This window comes from Crinia signifera, chromosome 12 (genome assembly GCF_055691185.1).
Source record: "Crinia signifera chromosome 12, ASM5569118v1, whole genome shotgun sequence".
In the NCBI taxonomy this organism is placed as follows: domain Eukaryota; kingdom Metazoa; phylum Chordata; class Amphibia; order Anura; family Myobatrachidae; genus Crinia; species Crinia signifera.
Window position 1 is genome coordinate 58399695 of NC_139228.1, and position 16904 is coordinate 58416598.

Genomic DNA, 16904 nt, shown 5'->3' on the forward strand with positions numbered 1-16904 from the left:
TGGGCAATCGTTTTAGGGCGAGGAAAGAGGTTGATGAGGTCATCGGTTCCAAACGAGACATTGAGTATGAAGATCTTGGCAAACTCAAGTACCTGTCCCAGGTAAGGTCATATGGCTTATTACAGTATGATGATTATATGCATGAAAATCTCCCACCAGTTTGTAGCATGAGATCAAGGGGCGATCCTGGAAAATCCATGCCATTCCCTCCCCCTCCTGAATCCGCCACGGCATGAGAGAACTGTGATAAGTATTTACAAGAAGAAAATGCATTTTATTCTGTGGGGTAAATGTAATGGAGTGCCTGAAGCTGGAGGTCTGAAACTTAATCTGAGAATGGCTGTATTTTTTTAAAGTGCCAATCATTTACAAAGCAAAACCAACCTGGATTTGCCTTGTAAATGATTGCCACTTTATAAATGCATCCGGTTTCTATCTCTCTCTCTCTCCACTGTATTACTCTCGAAGGCTTAGTACATCTACCGTAGTACCTTGTTTTGACCCCCCTGCTTCTGCAGTAGGTGAACTTAATGAGATATATATATATATATATATATATATATATATATATATATATATATATATATATATATGCTGTGTGTCAAGTCCGGCACTGCCCCTCTCCGGTTACATTAATCAGCTGGCCCGGGTGCCCATCGGAGGTGAAAATTAATTCACTTGCATACATTGAAAGAAGACGATGTCACTCCAGGTCTTATAACTCAAAACCAGCGTTTACTGATGCCTACGGCGTTTCGGGTCTAGCCCGTCTTCAGGACATAATCGATTATGTCCTGAAGACGGGCTAGACCCGAAACGCCGTAGGCATCAGTAAACGCTGGTTTTGAGTTATAAGACCTGGAGTGACATCGTCTTCTTTCAATATATATATATATATATATATATATTAGTGCATTATATTTTGTAAAGTAGACATTGTAATAGAACATTATATTAAAATATACTATGAAACTGGACGAGATGAGGTCCAAGCACCCAACACGTTTCGAGCTTCTATGTGAGTGCTGGCTCAGGGGCATTGTCCTGAGGAATAGCACAGACAGAAGTATGAAACGCGTTGGAATTGGACACTACAATAAGGAACTCTATCCAGCATTATAAGCACTAAAGGAGGAACTTTTGAGATTCATGCTCCATTGTTTTCCCCAGGTGTTTATCTGGTGTTTGTTTTACACTATTCTTTTTTTTTTTCCGGCCGAGACCTCGACAATCAACACCCGTTCTTGGCAAAATGAGCCCGACTGCTTTTAAAGTCAGGTCCATTCTGCAGAGATGCCTCTTCAATGCTGTTAGGAAAGACCGCATTGAATAGGCACCCGCTGCTATTTCCCCCGACGGAAATAGCGGCGGGGGATTGAGTACCCACCTTAATCCTGGACCAGGATACACTGAGGCTGCAGACATACTTGTAGCACCAGTGCAGCCCTCACATATCTGTATTCCTCACTGTCTATCCAGGTACTGAAGGAGACCCTGAGATTGTATCCCACCGCCCCAGGGACCGCTCGTTTCCTAGAAGAAGATCTTGTTGTGGATGGAATCAGGATTCCAAAGCATACGTCAGTGGTGGTATGACTCAAGATAGATATGAATGTGCCTGTATATAGCTAGTCCTATCACTAACATTACTGGTGCCATAGGATGATCCACCAGACCATGCTGAGAGACTATGTCGGCTTACTGACTGTGTCTGCAGCCTCTCAGCTCCACTTTGTCCAGGGATTGCGGATATCTCTGGCGCTGCATAATCTGGACAAATGCTTATGGAGTAATGTCATGTGCATGGCGTTGTTGTACATCTCTATGTTCCGCGGTGGTTTCTGTGACACCTGTCGCCATCTGTTCCCTGTGTAGACCTACTCCTATGTCACAGCGAGGATGGAGCAGTTCTTCCCAGATCCGACCACCTTCGACCCAGACAGATTCAACCGGGACGCCACAAAGTGAGTTGTGAAGGAAATGAGTTAAACCAAAAGTTTATCAACCAAGACAGGTGTTTCCGGTTCACCCATGTGGCAGCATGTGCCAGTCCTATATATTGCATGTGCTAGTCCTATATACAGAATTGCTTAGGTCAACACATACAATATGTCGACATGGATAGGATTGACAGCATTGGAACGTTGACACAAGTATTTGGTCGGCAGTCAAAAGGTCGACATGAGTTTTTCACAATTTTGTGGACCCGAATTTCGACATAAGTCGACATTCACACTATCAGTGTACTGCTGTGCTCGCCATGCTTTGGGCATGGGGCCTTCCTGCACTCGGCACACTAGTATATCCTCCCACCATGCCCTAGGCCTAGTGGATGGTAGGGCATGAAATACCACCTGTCGGCTCAAAAGAAAACATGAAAAACTCATGAGCCTGGCATAAGGGGGGGAGGGGGGCATGCTTACCTACCTGACTCTTTGTATAGCTGTGTACACACGGGGGCGATAGGGGCTGAAATCGCTGGAAATATGGTCGCAGGCGACCATATTTCCAGTGATGGGAGTGTGCCCAAGCTATAAATCGCCGGGTGCGTGCTCCCATTTTCAGCCCCTTTCGACCAGCTGATTACCTCTGCGACACCGCCGGCAGAGGTTCCCTTTCATCAGCGACCATCTCTGGTCGCTGATGAAAGGGAGACACTGAGCAATATATTGCTCAGCCATATATTGCTAGCAATATATCTCCACCGTGTGTACGGGGCTTTTGAGGGAGACAATGCTCTGTTCCTGGACTTCCCTGGTAATGTATGATTGCCATCACCTGTGGGGAGCTAGGTAATTGATAAGTAAGGTGTTTCACCACAGGTGATGGCAATCATACATTACCAGGGAAGTCCAGGTCCAGAGCATTTTCTCCCCCATGGAGAGGGTCAGGTAGGCAGGTATGGGCTTTAGCGGAAGCTCTGGGCTGCACCTGTGCTTTGATAGCGTCTGTGTGCAGTGCGGAGTGTCCATGTGCATATAAATGGATTTGTATTATTGGTGTATAACATGTGTTGTTTCCCAACAGGCCGTACTTCACCTACTTCCCGTTTTCCCTTGGCCCACGTTCCTGTATAGGACAGGCCTTTGCACAGGTACAGAAACACCCAAAATGGCAACATTTATATTTTCAACCTTTAAAATTATTACTTCTGGAGGCAAAAGTGTAATGGGGCCCGCAAATGATTATCGCAGGCTGAGCGTATGCCGTATGTCACCTGTGTGTGATATGGGGCCACATCTAAACGTGCAAGGGGGCATTGGTATGGTGGCCACAGAATTGCAACTATGATCTACAAACCATAAGATGCGACGTATTCCAACACACATCTTGCACCAGGCATGTGAATGCTGCATGTGCGCTGAAAGACCGCAATTCAATTGTTTGCGCTTTCGACTGTTTTATTATTTAGCTCCCCAAAAGAGCAATGCAGCCATTTGGGGGCGGTGACAGGAAAGCGTTCTAGAGGGTGAGTCTTCTGATACATCATTAATAGTCCTGACAGCATCTTCAGACTCCGCAGCGAATCACAGACACTGACAGGAGACCTCTTTATACACAAGACGCCTCCTGCTGCATTTGCATATATTTATTTTCACACAGCAGCCGCATCCAAAGACGCAGAAATAGCCACTCAGTGCATCTTAATACTCGTCACAAGATGCAGCACGCACTCACCTAGGTACGACTGCCTGCACACCAGCCTGTACCTGGAGAGGGTATGGATTATTAGGTCGACCGCGTCCAAATCAACAGTCAAAAGGTCGACTAAAGGGTTAACACAATCAATAGGTCAACATGGGAAAAGGTAGACATTGGGGTTTCATGGCCCCTCCCCTGTAGAGCTAGGGAGGGGCCATGTACCACATGAGCCTGTAACTGTGGCAAGATGCAGACCGGAATGGACACACATTTAACCAGCTTTATTTGTGGGATCTTGAGGTCATGTACAAATACACAGTGATGGTGGGTATGGCGATTGGCTCTAGCAAACCAATTGTGAACGGCTGAATGCAAAATTGGCGCTAGAAGTGATAGGTGCTGTCATTGTTTCTTTGCTTACATAGTAGCACAGCTCTACAACACTATTCCTAATGACATCATAAATGTAATCAATAAGACCAACTCCCCCTATTGAACTCTCATATTTCTTACGTGAATGCAGATGGAGGCCAAAATCATGATGGCGAAACTGCTGCAGAGGTTTGAGTTCCGGCTGGTGGAGGGTCAGACGTTCAAGGTTCTGGATGCAGGAACTCTGCGCCCCATGGACGGGGTGAGGTGTCGACTTACACCCCGAACAGAGCAGTAAAGAAATGAAGGGTGTGGTATAGTTGGGATCCCGACAGTCATTAGCCCGACGTCTGGATCCCAACTGCCCGGACTCAGACAGCCGGGGTAGCGCAACAAAGCCCCTTGCGGTCCTATTGCTCGCCTATTCTGTTCTCCCTCTATGGCGGTCGTGGACGAGGGAGAATAGCCGGTGGCTGTCGGGATCCCAAGTGGCTGGGTTTTAACAGTCAGGATTCTGATGTGTAATGACTGTTGGAATTCCGACTGTCTGTCAGTCATCCAGCACCTGAAATGAGAGCTGGTTTTAGAACATTAATTATATTTTTCATTTTCATTCAAATGAATTTTGAAGTTAATTGATTTGCAAAAACTGAAAGCAAACTCTCCCACTTCTGAATATTTATATCTTTATCCATTCTGTGTCACCCAGTCAGTCTGCCCCTTCCCTTTAGAATGTAAGCTCTAACGAGCAGGGCCCTCTCTCCTCATGTGATTTTCTAAGAATATATCTCTGCCATTTGCATTTGTTCTGTAAATCACAATTTTTTTAGTTTTTTTGCTCATCTATGTATTGTCAGGCGCTGCGGAACCCTTGTGGCGCCATATAAATAAACAATAATAATAATAAATCCTGAACAATTGTTTGTTGGAGACTGTGATCTGACAGGTCCTCAGCCTGAGGTCAGGTCACACCAGGAATCATCCATGGCCCAAAATCCTCCACAGCTAATTGTTAGGTGGATCTGCAATGAGCGCTCACTGCTCAGGGTGCTACGTTACAATTAAAGTTTTGAGACTTTGAAGTCTCTGTACGATGATCTGGTTTTATTAACCCTTTTCCAACATCCATACTGCGCCTGTCAGAACCTTGTGATAATAATAGGTGTCAGTACCAATAGCAGGTGCAGGTTACAGTAGATTGCAAGCTTACTGGGCTAGTGAACACTTTTTTTCTGTTGGTAAAACATACACCCATTATACATGTATAGAGGAACAAATGGTCCTATGGCAGTGCAAAAGCCATTTTAACGTGTCTGCAATTACAGGCGCTGCGCCATCTCCACTGTTAGCGCCACTTTCTGCCGCAATGCCTCTTCAGTCGAAGTCATAATGTATTTCACATTTGGTAAATCAGGGATGAGCAAACTACTGGGTCTTCAGGCTTTCCCAGTGAGTCCTCATCTCTCCACCAAACACATACTGACAAACTTCTTGCTGCCCCTCTTCGGGGGCGTCTGCAGGGGATGATCCTGGTCTAAGTGTGAGGGGGCTGCAAAATGGCATAATGCATGGCATCACGTGGTATGGGCCAGGCCTAGAATGAGGCATAAACCATGTCCTCTGTTCTGCCCAGGGCTGTCCGTGACATGTCCTCTGTTCTGCCCAGGGTGTTCCGTGACATGTCCTCTGTTCTGCCCAGGGCGTTCCGTGACATGTCCTCTGTTCTGCCCAGGGCGTACCGTGACATGTCCTCTGTTCTGCCCAGGGTGTTCCGTGACATGTCCTCTGTTCTGCCCAGGGTGTTCCGTGACATGTCCTCTGTTATGCCCAGGGCGTTCCGTGACATGTCCTCTGTTCTGCCCAATGGTATAATGCATGGCATCACGTGGTATGGGCCTGGCCTAGAATCAGGCATAAACCATGTCCTCTGTTCTGCCCAGGGCTGTCCGTGACATGTCCTCTGTTCTGCCCAGGGTGTTCCGTGACATGTCCTCTGTTCTGCCCAGGGTGTTCCGTGACATGTCCTCTGTTCTGCCCAGGGTGTTCCGTGACATGTCCTCTGTTCTGCCCAGGGCGTTCCGTGACATGTCCTCTGTTCTGCCCAGGGCGTTCCGTGACATGTCCTCTGTTCTGCCCAGAGCTGTCCGTGACATGACCTCTGTTCTGCCCAGGGCGTTCCATGACATGTCCTCTGTTCTGCCCAGGGCTGTCCGTGACATGTCCTCTGTTCTGCCCAGGGCTGTCCGTGACATGTCCTCTGTTCTGCCCAGGGCTGTCCGTGACATGTCCTCTGTTCTGCCCAGGGCTGTCCGTGACATGTCCTCTGTTCTGCCCAGGGCGTTCCGTGACATGTCCTCTGTTCTGCCCAGAGCTGTCCGTGACATGACCTCTGTTCTGCCCAGGGCGTTCCATGACATGTCCTCTGTTCTGCCCAGGGCTGTCCGTGACATGTCCTCTGTTCTGCCCAGGGCTGTCCGTGACATGTCCTCGGTTCTGCCCAGGGCTGTCCGTGACATGTCCTCTGTTCTGCCCAGGGCGTTCCGTGACATGTCCTCTGTTCTGCCCAGAGCTGTCCGTGACATGACCTCTGTTCTGCCCAGGGCGTTCCATGACATGTCCTCTGTTCTGCCCAGGGCTGTCCGTGACATGTCCTCGGTTCTGCCCAGGGCTGTCCGTGACATGTCCTCGGTTCTGCCCAGGGCTGTCCGTGACATGTCCTCTGTTCTGCCCAGGGCGTACCGTGACATGTCCTCTGTTCTGCCCAGGGTGTTCCGTGACATGTCCTCTGTTCTGCCCAGGGTGTTCCGTGACATGTCCTCTGTTATGCCCAGGGCGTTCCGTGACATGTCCTCTGTTCTGCCCAATGGTATAATGCATGGCATCACGTGGTATGGGCCTGGCCTAGAATCAGGCATAAACCATGTCCTCTGTTCTGCCCAGGGCTGTCCGTGACATGTCCTCTGTTCTGCCCAGGGCTGTCCGTGACATGTCCTCGGTTCTGCCCAGGGCTGTCCGTGACATGTCCTCTGTTCTGCCCAGGGCTGTCCGTGACATGTCCTCTGCTCTGTCCAGGGCTGTCCGTGACATGTCCTCTGTTCTGCCCAGGGTGTTCTGTGACATGTCTTCTGTTCTGCCCAGGGCTGTCCGTGACATCTCCTCTGTTCTGTGATGCGTGGGAGAGGTCCCGATGTTGCCGCCATCTTTTAAGCAGCAATATCCAGTGGAAATTTACGATAATAATCTGAAAAGTCACTGATAAGACAGCCTTTCTGACAAGAGGAGTCTGTCATGGTCCTCTTCGTCTTCTCGTGGACAGTTTTATTAGGCCTCACACATGCACAGACCCTCCAGCTATACTTCTGTCCACCTACCACCAACAGCTGTCTGCTTTCCCTTTCTTTCCAAACCCCCACCCCCAGGTCACACACACCTTAAACATATTTATTTATTTTTATTTATTAACAGTTTCTTATGTAGCGCATACATATTAGTATAGTTGAACTTTCACATCAGTCCCTGGCCCAGTGAAGCTTACAATCTATATTCCCTACCACATGTACACGCGCACACAGACATTCTAGGGTTAATTTTGTTGGAAGCCAATTGACCTACCAGTATATTTTTGGATTGTGGGAGGAAACCGGACTACCCGGAGTAAACCTATGCAAACATGGGGAGAATATACAACTCCGCACAGTTAGGGTGGGTATTGAACCCATGACCTCAGTGCTGTGAGGCAGTAATGCTAACCATTACACCATCCGTGATGTCCCATATCAATCCTTATGTGTGGCGGGGCGGGCTGCATATAACAACCGCGGCCTGCCATGGCTCAGCAGTGTAGACAAGTGAAGGGGTGAGGGTGCTGGGGATAGAGCTGCCCGGGCCCTACCCTCTGTCAGAGCGGCGGGGCCCAGGACAGTTGTCCCCATAGCAACCCACTGTCGGCGGCCCTGCTTAAGGGGCCTATCCAGCATAGTGGGCCAGATAGTTTTCAGGGAATTGTGGGAGATATGACCAGAGTAATTCAGCATTGCTCCAGTGAGGGGACAGCTGCTCTGACCGCAGGATCAGTAACACTTCTCTGTAGCTGACCCAAATTCACACATGCGCAGTGCTGCTGGTCACACAGTGATGACACGTTGAAGGGATCTTTGCATTTCTGGAACCATTTCCCATAGAAAGGAGCAGAGCTTCGAGAACAAGCCCCATGTGAAGAACCTGTATTCTAGGTGGCCCCTTATAATGAGTTGGCCCTGTCCATAGCACATGCAGAAGCTAGCGTTTCCCCATTACGTGTTGATGAATAGGTCCCATATTGTGGTGACATTAGTATACCTTCCGCCCCCGTGCATATCACTATCGTGTTTCATGTGCACCATCTTTCATGTTTTATAATGCCAGCTTATTAATACCCATACAGTAATCAGCCTTTGATGAGTTTACCTTTAGTAAAACCAGTTTGTATACAGAAGGGACTATAAATTGCTGGGCGGGGACCCGCTGTGAAGGTGCTGTATACAATGCTATTGTATGTAGTGTGATCTCAGAGCCGCCGTCTCCTGGAGTTATTTTATGTCACAATAGAAGTTTCCTGGAGCCAACGAGACATTCTGTACAAGCTCATTGAAGGGGTGATTTATCCAGCCTCACAGAGAGGAGTTGCTTCTAGCTATCATGTATATAGAATAGAGCGGGATCTATTAAGTCTGGTGAAGTGATAAAGCGAAAGGTGATAACGCAGCAGCCAATCAGCGCCTGTCATTTTTCAAACCCAGCCTGTAACTTGACAGGTTGCCCACACCCTCCCGGAATGGCTGGGAGGGTCCTGAAAATCGGGTCCCCCTCCCGGAAAGGTGGGCAATATATGGTTAATATTCATTTACATTAATCTACTTGATTCATACAGGTTGAAGTATAAATGTTCTATATATTTCATTACATAAATACGGTATAATGAGATCACCCGTCTCAGCGCTTGGCCAGATCTTATTGCCAAGATGACACGTGCCCATGATGTAATCACTTGTACAAGTAGCTGCAGGGGATGGCGGCAGAAGCGTGAGTCACATGACATGAGATCATCATGGGAGGTAACAATGTGACTATATTTATCACAGGACATCAGGGTTATGATCAATTCTGGGGATGTCTAGGATTTGCGTTTCAGGCACTGGAAGGATTTTCGCCCCATGAGGCTCTGGGATACGGTCACTAGGTCTACAAGCATTAGGTCGACACCACTAGGTTGACATGCATGAAGGTCAACATGACTGAAGGATTAGGTCGACAGGGTCATTCGGTCGACATAAGCATTAGGTCAACATGGGGAAGATCGATAGTCAAAAGGTTGACATGGGGTTTTTCACTTCTTTTGGAGCCGACATGTGCCGACAGGCGATATTTCATGCCCTACCATCCACTAGGGTGTGGAGAATAACATAGTGTGCCGAGGGTAACAAGGCACCGAGCCCAAAGCATGGCGAGCGAAGCAAGCCATGCGAGGGGACACGGTGCTACGTTTCAGTGTCCATGTCAACATTCGAGACAAAAAACATGAAAAACCCCATGTCGACCTTTTCACTGTCAGCCTTCCCCATGTCGACATAATGCTTATGTTGCCCTAACGGCCCTGTCGACCTTCAGTCATGTCGACATCCAGTCATTTGTCAAAAAATAGGTGTAAAAGTTGCCAAGCAAACATTTGTATTCATCATAATGACCTGTGATGTTACCTTATATAGGAAACATATTTTTTTACACAACATTTTTTATTTGACTTTATATAACAAATGTGAGTGACGCCGGCATATTTTGCGGATATTTTACGCATCTCTCACAGAGTGTTGGCACTCAAAGAGTTAAACTGATATATATATATTTTAAATGCAGGGGACAGAAGGGGAGCGCATGGACGCATAGAATGCAACCGCACCAACGTCAGACACATAATATCATAGACGTTAAATAACCACAAAGTAATACTTAGGATAAATGTACCTTTCTCAGACCACATGACTGGTGGTTCCATACCATATATCAGCCTGTAATATCTATATAAGAGATCTACCAGCCAGACGTATAATTACACGCACATTATACCATGGCTAGGAACACCTGTTTTTATCTTTTATAGTTGTCATGGGTCACAACCTGGCTACTGGCTGCAGGGCGTAGTGGACGGACGTTTGCCTTCATGGAGATTTTGGTCTAAAAGGGGTATTAGTGTTATAGGGCCCATTTATTATTGCATCGCATATGCAATGCGATCTGGGCGGTATTTACCACCCTGGATTGCAATGCAATATGCGGTTCTTTCGGGAAAATTTATCATTCTGCACACGCAGAGACAGGGGCTCCGAGGGGGGTCAGCGCTGACCCCCGCACCAATCCTGCTGACAGCACCGCCCCACCGACAGTGTGGTCCGTAGCCCATAGGCTACAACAGGGTTGCCGACTTTCTTATTCTCCTCTCCGGGAGAAGCCCGGAGAGGAGAGATTCAGTAGCCGCTCAGGGGGCGGGGCTTACGCGTGACATCACTAAGCCCCGCCCCCATGCTGTTAAACCAGCGAATTCAGGGATCTCCGTGGAGGGGGCGGGGCTAAAATGCGGCGATTGTGACATTTTAGCTCCGCCCCCTCCTCTGAGACCCGAGGATTGCGGCATTTTAATGCCGCGATCCGGGGGTCAGTGGGGGTCCCCCCTGAATCCGGGAAAGTTGCCCACCCTTCCGGGGGGCCGGGAGGGAGCCCCGATTTTCTGGAGACTCCCGGAAATTCCGGGAGGGTCGGCAACCCTGGGCTACAATGGGCTACCGCATCCCAGAATGGTGGTAGCCCCGGGACCCTATGGGGAAAGCGGATGCAAGGGGAGCAGGAGGGATCACCCAAAATGCCTGCAGGGTGTCAATCGCAGACAGGCCCTTAGTGCTTTGATCATAAAGCGCATTTTTTCTCAAATGGACAAAACCATGCTGCACTGCAGGTGCTGCAGATGTAACATGTGCAAAGAGAGTTAGCACAGAGAGAGCAAAGAGAGAAAGCAGCTGTCCCTGGGGTCAGTCGCTGCTATAGCAGTAGCCGCGATATTTACCAGTGCCGGGTCTGGCTTGTGTGCATGCGCAACCTGTGTTGCAAGGCCGCGGGTCACTCACCGCAGAGAAGGTGGAGGCATCTGCTCGGATGTATAGGCAAAATGGAAGCCCTTCATTGCTTACACATCGCAGGGACGAGCTCTTTCCAGAGCCCCTGTCCGTATAAATGTAACTGAAAAAATTGGGAGAATCATCACTTTTTACTGCTGCGAATTCTCATTAATAAACGTGCATCTTAATTCCTTCCAAAGGCTTATCATCCTGCGCTACATTCACCGGCTTACAGCTGGGGGGTGCACAGGATGCTCCAAAGCAAACACTAAATAAATGTAATTAATAGGGCTGTGTGTGTGATGATCGGCATGTACTATGCTGTAACAAGCGTGATCTTATTCTGATTAGGCGTGACATCCTTATCTGATTACCTGCGGTCTGTGTACAGCTGGAAACACAATAACATGCGGACGACAAAAACCCCTAGTGGGAGGTGAAGACACACAGTGAAGGCAAGAAATGTGGATACAAAACAGGTTTAGGGCTGAGCCTGTGTGCTAAGCCTTTGAGGGCTGGATGTACTAAACAGAAAATGCAGGAAAAACTCAGCTAGCTGGGTTTTTGCCGCATTTTCAGATGCACTATAGCCCCCCCACCTGCGCCCCCCGTCGCCCTGCACCCTGTACCCCCCCACACACACACACTGGTTTACGGTCAGTCTCCTGCTGTGCTACCCGGACCAGTGACCTCCGCCTCCCTAGTACCAGAACGTCCCCCTTCCGGGTGCAGGGGGCTGCAGGGCACAGGAGGAGGGGGAGAGCCACGGAGACCCGCTTACAAAGGGCATCTCTTATTGCAAGATCTGCCCTTTGTGATACTAATCGCATATGTTAGTACAGTGGCGGAATGTACCTGGTGCCATACCTCCAAACTTTCAGTCCTCAGCAGGAGGGACACAGACCCGAAGCTAACCCACAAATTTTGGTGGTCTAACAAAAGGTGGCGTGGCCTATACTCACGGCTCTCCTGCGAGGCCACGCCCTGTTTTGGTGCTGTGGGGCATGAATAGACGCTGTGACACACAGCGTCTATTCGTGGTGATAGTGGGGACTCCCAACTGCCCCCCCCCCCCCACCACCACCACGGGACACTACCAGCCCCGGGCGGGACACGGGAACGTCCCCAAATCCTGGGATGTTCCCGCGGTAAATGGGACAGTTGGGAGGTATGTGGTACCCTTAAGGCCCCCATACACTAGCCGATTTTGGTCAGATTTAGGCCAGATCAGTCGGATCTGGCCTAAATCGGACCAAAATCGGCTAGTTTTGATGTCCCCTCAGATCCGATGCGCGGTCCCGTGCGCGTCGGATCTGCGTCGGGTGGTCAGACCTGCTGCACGTCCGACCACACGACTTGGGACCTAGTGGGGCGGTGCGGCGGTGGAGGGAGTAGGGGGGGGCTGGGGACGCTGCGAGGGACACAGGCGGCATAGAGCCGGGCGGGGGGAGCCGGGAGCTGTCAGCACTGAATAAAAAAAAAAAAAAGCCCGGGGGCGTGGCCTGGCGAGCTGGCCGAGAGGACGTGCAGCACCGGAGCTCCTGCTTCCTCGATCTAATTGCACCCCCAAATCAGCCCTTATCCCCCCCAGTCTATCTACCCACCCTCTCCCTTGCTCTACCTATATCCCCCGCCTGCTCTGGTCCGGGTTGCGGAGCCGGGGCCTCAATTTCCGGGAGCCGGACGGAGCGGTGACGCGTCAGAGGGCGCCGACCGCAAAGCAGCCGAGAGACGGCTACATTTACGTCTCCTGCCCGCTATCACCGCTGCCTCCCACCCCGCCGTTGGTCAGCCTGGAACCCACCTCAAGCCGGCGACGGTCCAGGAGGGGACCCCCCGCCCGCCACAATACCGGGAGCCGCAAGCATTGTAACCACTCGGTAAGGAAAGACACCCTCAGCCACAGCACATCCCCATTAGGGGAACAGAACCTAGCTGCACTCACCCCCTCCCTGGCCGAGGCTGGTCCTGGCCACCCCCGCATCCACCACGCGGCTCCGCCATCTTCCCTGCATCCCCACAACAGCCAGAGGTATCCTGCAGCTACATCCTAGCGGTCATAGCCCTTTCTGGGGCTGCCACAGACAAAGGCAAAGTGCTGCACCCTGCAGGGCCAGCAAACCCCTTACTCCCCACCAACGTCAGCTGCATTACTGAGTTCTGAGTGCTGCCCACCCCTCCTCACTCCCCCTGGAGGCATTAAATAACTCACTGAATAATCATTGACTGTCAGCACATCATTGCGCTGTGCCCCGGTACCTGCATCACCCCCTCTCCAGGACATAACAACAACCCCTCTATCAGTCCACCCCGGGGGCAGAATTGTTCACCACAGGGGGCGCTATAGTACAGGACACTATCCATAGCTCCTGCTTGCACGTCCCCCCACCCGGGTCTTAATGTGAACGCCTCCGCCCCATGACCACCTCTCCGGGACGACCACTACAGCTTGCGATGTACAGGAAGTAACGACTTGTCACGTTACCCCCCGCGGTGCCTAGCCTTATCTGCTCACCACTTCAATAGTCAGTGCCTCGTTTAAATATGCCCCCAAAGAAACCCAAGGAGGCAGCCCCAACAAAAATAAGCATGCCAACCGGGAAATCCTCCCAATCCTCACAACTGCAGACAAGCCCCATGCAGAAGCCATACACTCCGTTGGAGGTCCACGGAGCGCAAAACCCCTCTACAGGGCATAAATGCCGAATCCGACGAACCAGTTACAGTAAAGTCCCTCTGCCAGGTCTTCTCTGCATTCCAAGCAGAGATAGCTAAAGACCTAAAGCTAGCCATCCGCGAGGTTAAAACTGAACTAGTGGCAATCGGAGACAGGACGGATCACCTAGAGAAGAAAATGGAGGAGTTGGTCGCATCCCACAATGACCTAGTATCCTCTTATGACCGTCAGCAAACTGAACTCACCCAATTCAAAACCAAACTGGCGGACCTGGAGGACAGATCCAGACGGAATAATATCAAGATCAGGGGCATTCCAGAGTCTGTGACCAACTCCGAGCTTGAGGGCTACGCCACAGCACTGTTCTCAAGGCTCCTCCCCTCCGCTGACCCTAAAGATCTCCTCATCGACCGCATCCACCGCCTGCCAAGACCCAAATCAATCCCGGCCGATCTACCCAAAGACACCCTCCTCCGGGTCCACTTCTTTACCGTTAAGGAGCAACTGCTGAAAGCAGCCCGAGAGGCAAAGAAATCCGATGCCCTTGGAGGCCTCCAGCTGTTCCAGGATCTGTCCCCTGCGACCCTGACCAGCAGGAGAGCCTTCGCCCCTATCACCATGGCACTGCGCACCCACGAGATCCGGTACCGTTGGGGGTTCCCTGTGAAGCTGATTATTACCCACGAAGACACCACCTACACTGTGCCCACCCTGGAAGCAGGAATGAAGCTCCTGTCGGATTGGGACATTTCTACTGCAGGCCCTCAAGGTCAGAAGCGTCCCCAGCCCCTCCGTCAGGACTGGGCAGATACCTGAGGACTTTGGTGCTGTCAAGGACATCTTTTTTTTTTTTTTTTTTATTTGATCACCCAAGCCAACCTACCTCCTCACCTCCACGCTACGAGTTGAGACATAAACGATAAGTATCAGTCTTTATTACTTCTGATTGGTTACAGGTTATTAGGCAATGGGACGATACACACTGATGATGGTTGTAAGTGATTGTTAACCTGTTGTTAGCACGTTAAAAGTTTTGGGCTGTAAGTAGCATACCCTCACAGCAGTTGAGAAACATACGTCCACATGTTAGGAAGCTATATACAATGTTGGTTTATCCATTTCCCCTGAAGCCCACAGGTGGTGCATTAGTTAAAAACGATATGTTATTTAGTTACTAAGGGAAGAAAAAAAAAAAAAAAAAAGTTAAAAGCTGTTACCGGAGAGGTGGCCTCCCCCCCTCTTCCCTGCTCTACAGAGAAGCCAGGCCGCCACCCCCACAACCCCTCGATACTACTGCATGAAAATCTTTTCTCTTTCCCCTGCAGTAGTCATGCGGGTCCTAGTCGACGGACCCTTTTGTTTTACCTTTCCCTTTACCTTCTTCTCTATCTGTCTCCTCCCTCTCCCCCCCCCCTCCGGACTGCATTCCTTACCGCTAACCCACCTGACCTACTGTCCCCCCCAGTGGACACAGCCGACATACCCAAAGCACCTTTTAAGGATGTACTATGCCCAAGCTACTATCTTTAAATGTTAAGGGACTGAATTCCCCACATAAACGCAGGATGGCCCTATCCTACTTTCACAAACAGAGGGCAGACATAGTGGCCCTCCAGGAGACTCACTTCGCCGCCCCGAACCCGCCCAAGTTCAAAGACTCTAACTACCCGACAGCCTACTATGCAAATGGCCCTTTCAAACGTAATGGAGTTGCTATCCTTTTTCACCACCACACTCCCTTTATATGCCATACTCAAACAGCTGACAAGAACGGCAGATACCTGATCCTTACCGGCTTACTAGAAGACAGACCGACGACTATAGTATCTATTTACGCCCCCAACACCAACCAAGTTGCCTTCCTCCGCAAACTCCTTCTCCTTGTACAAAAAAAATCAAAAGGCCCATTGATATTGCTTGGGGATTTTAATTTAGTCCTCGACCCCCGCTTAGATAAATCCCGTCTCCCTCCCACCCACCATTCGCATGCAGATAACCAATCGATAGCCCTTCGCAATTTACTTTTAGAATTCGATCTGTATGACACCTGGCGAACAACTTACCCAACGGGACGAGAATACACTTTCCACTCCCAAGTCCACAACACCTATTCCAGAATTGACTACATTCTCTGTGACAAATGGTCCCTCCAACACTCCGCGAAAGTTGACATACTCCCCATCACCTGGTCTGACCATGCCCCTGTAATATGGCATTGGAACTTCCTCCCATCAAAAGTCCCCCCCAGACCCTGGCGCCTATTCCCCCACTTATTAAAAGACCCCTCAGCCAAGGAGACCATATTGAATGCAATTGAAGCATATATGTCTAATAACCACACAGCAGATACTTCGGTGACCAACCATTGGTGTGCCTTTAAGGCGGTCACTAGAGGAGCAGCCATACAAGCCGGAGCCTCATTGAAACGCAAAACCATTGCAACGCAAAAAGCCCTAGAGGCCAAACTAATCAACCTAGATAACAAGAATAAGATATCTCCCTCCCCTTCCCTGAAGATAGAGCTAGTGTCAGTACGAAGCCAACTCCAGAAACTACTTCTTGCCCAAACCCAATCAGCCCTAAACAGGATAAGACATAGATTCTACTTTGCCAGCAATAGATCGGGTAGAATGTTGGCCCGAAAACTAAGAGCTCAGCAGGCCAGAAATAGGATCAAATACATCATCTCCCCCAGTAAAGAAAAAATACTCAACCCTAAATCCATTGCAAATCAATTTGCAGATTACTACTCTAAGCTTTACAATCTCTCCCTAGACCCTGCCACACCACAACCCACGGAGGCCACTATATGTGACTTCCTAAACAGCCTACAATTCCCCTCGCTCTCTCCAGAACAACTAGAATCCCTTAATGCGCCTTGGTCCCAGGAGGAAATCCAGCTAGTCATTAAGTCACTCCCCAGCAACAAAGCCCCTGGGCCTGATGGCTTTATCACAGAATTCTATAAGTCCTTTAGTGACCTGCTATCCCCATACCTCAGAGACCTATTTAATGAGCTTTCGTCTGCAGGTCAAGCCCCTCCAGAACTGTTGGAGGCTCGGATTGTG

The 16904-nt window shown here is 49.8% G+C and overlaps 1 protein-coding gene across 6 annotated transcripts in view; it reads left to right on the top strand.

Annotated features, from left to right (window-relative positions):
- The window catches only part of LOC146049623 (cholesterol 24-hydroxylase-like), a 92312-nt gene that overhangs the window by 58262 nt on the left and 17146 nt on the right, over positions 1-16904 (top strand). For 3 of the 6 annotated variants that reach the window (XM_083166185.1, XM_083166188.1, XM_083166183.1), the window contains 5 exons: positions 17-101; positions 1480-1590; positions 1876-1964; positions 3028-3094; positions 4166-4887. In XM_083166185.1, the coding sequence (XP_083022311.1) occupies positions 17-101; positions 1480-1590; positions 1876-1964; positions 3028-3094; positions 4166-4312 (499 nt within the window). In that variant the 3' untranslated portion in view covers positions 4313-4887. Of the gene's footprint in view, positions 1-16; positions 102-1479; positions 1591-1875; positions 1965-3027; positions 3095-4165; positions 4888-16904 lie in introns of those variants that run through there. The other 3 variants (XM_083166186.1, XM_083166184.1, XM_083166187.1) reach the window with 3 other exon arrangements.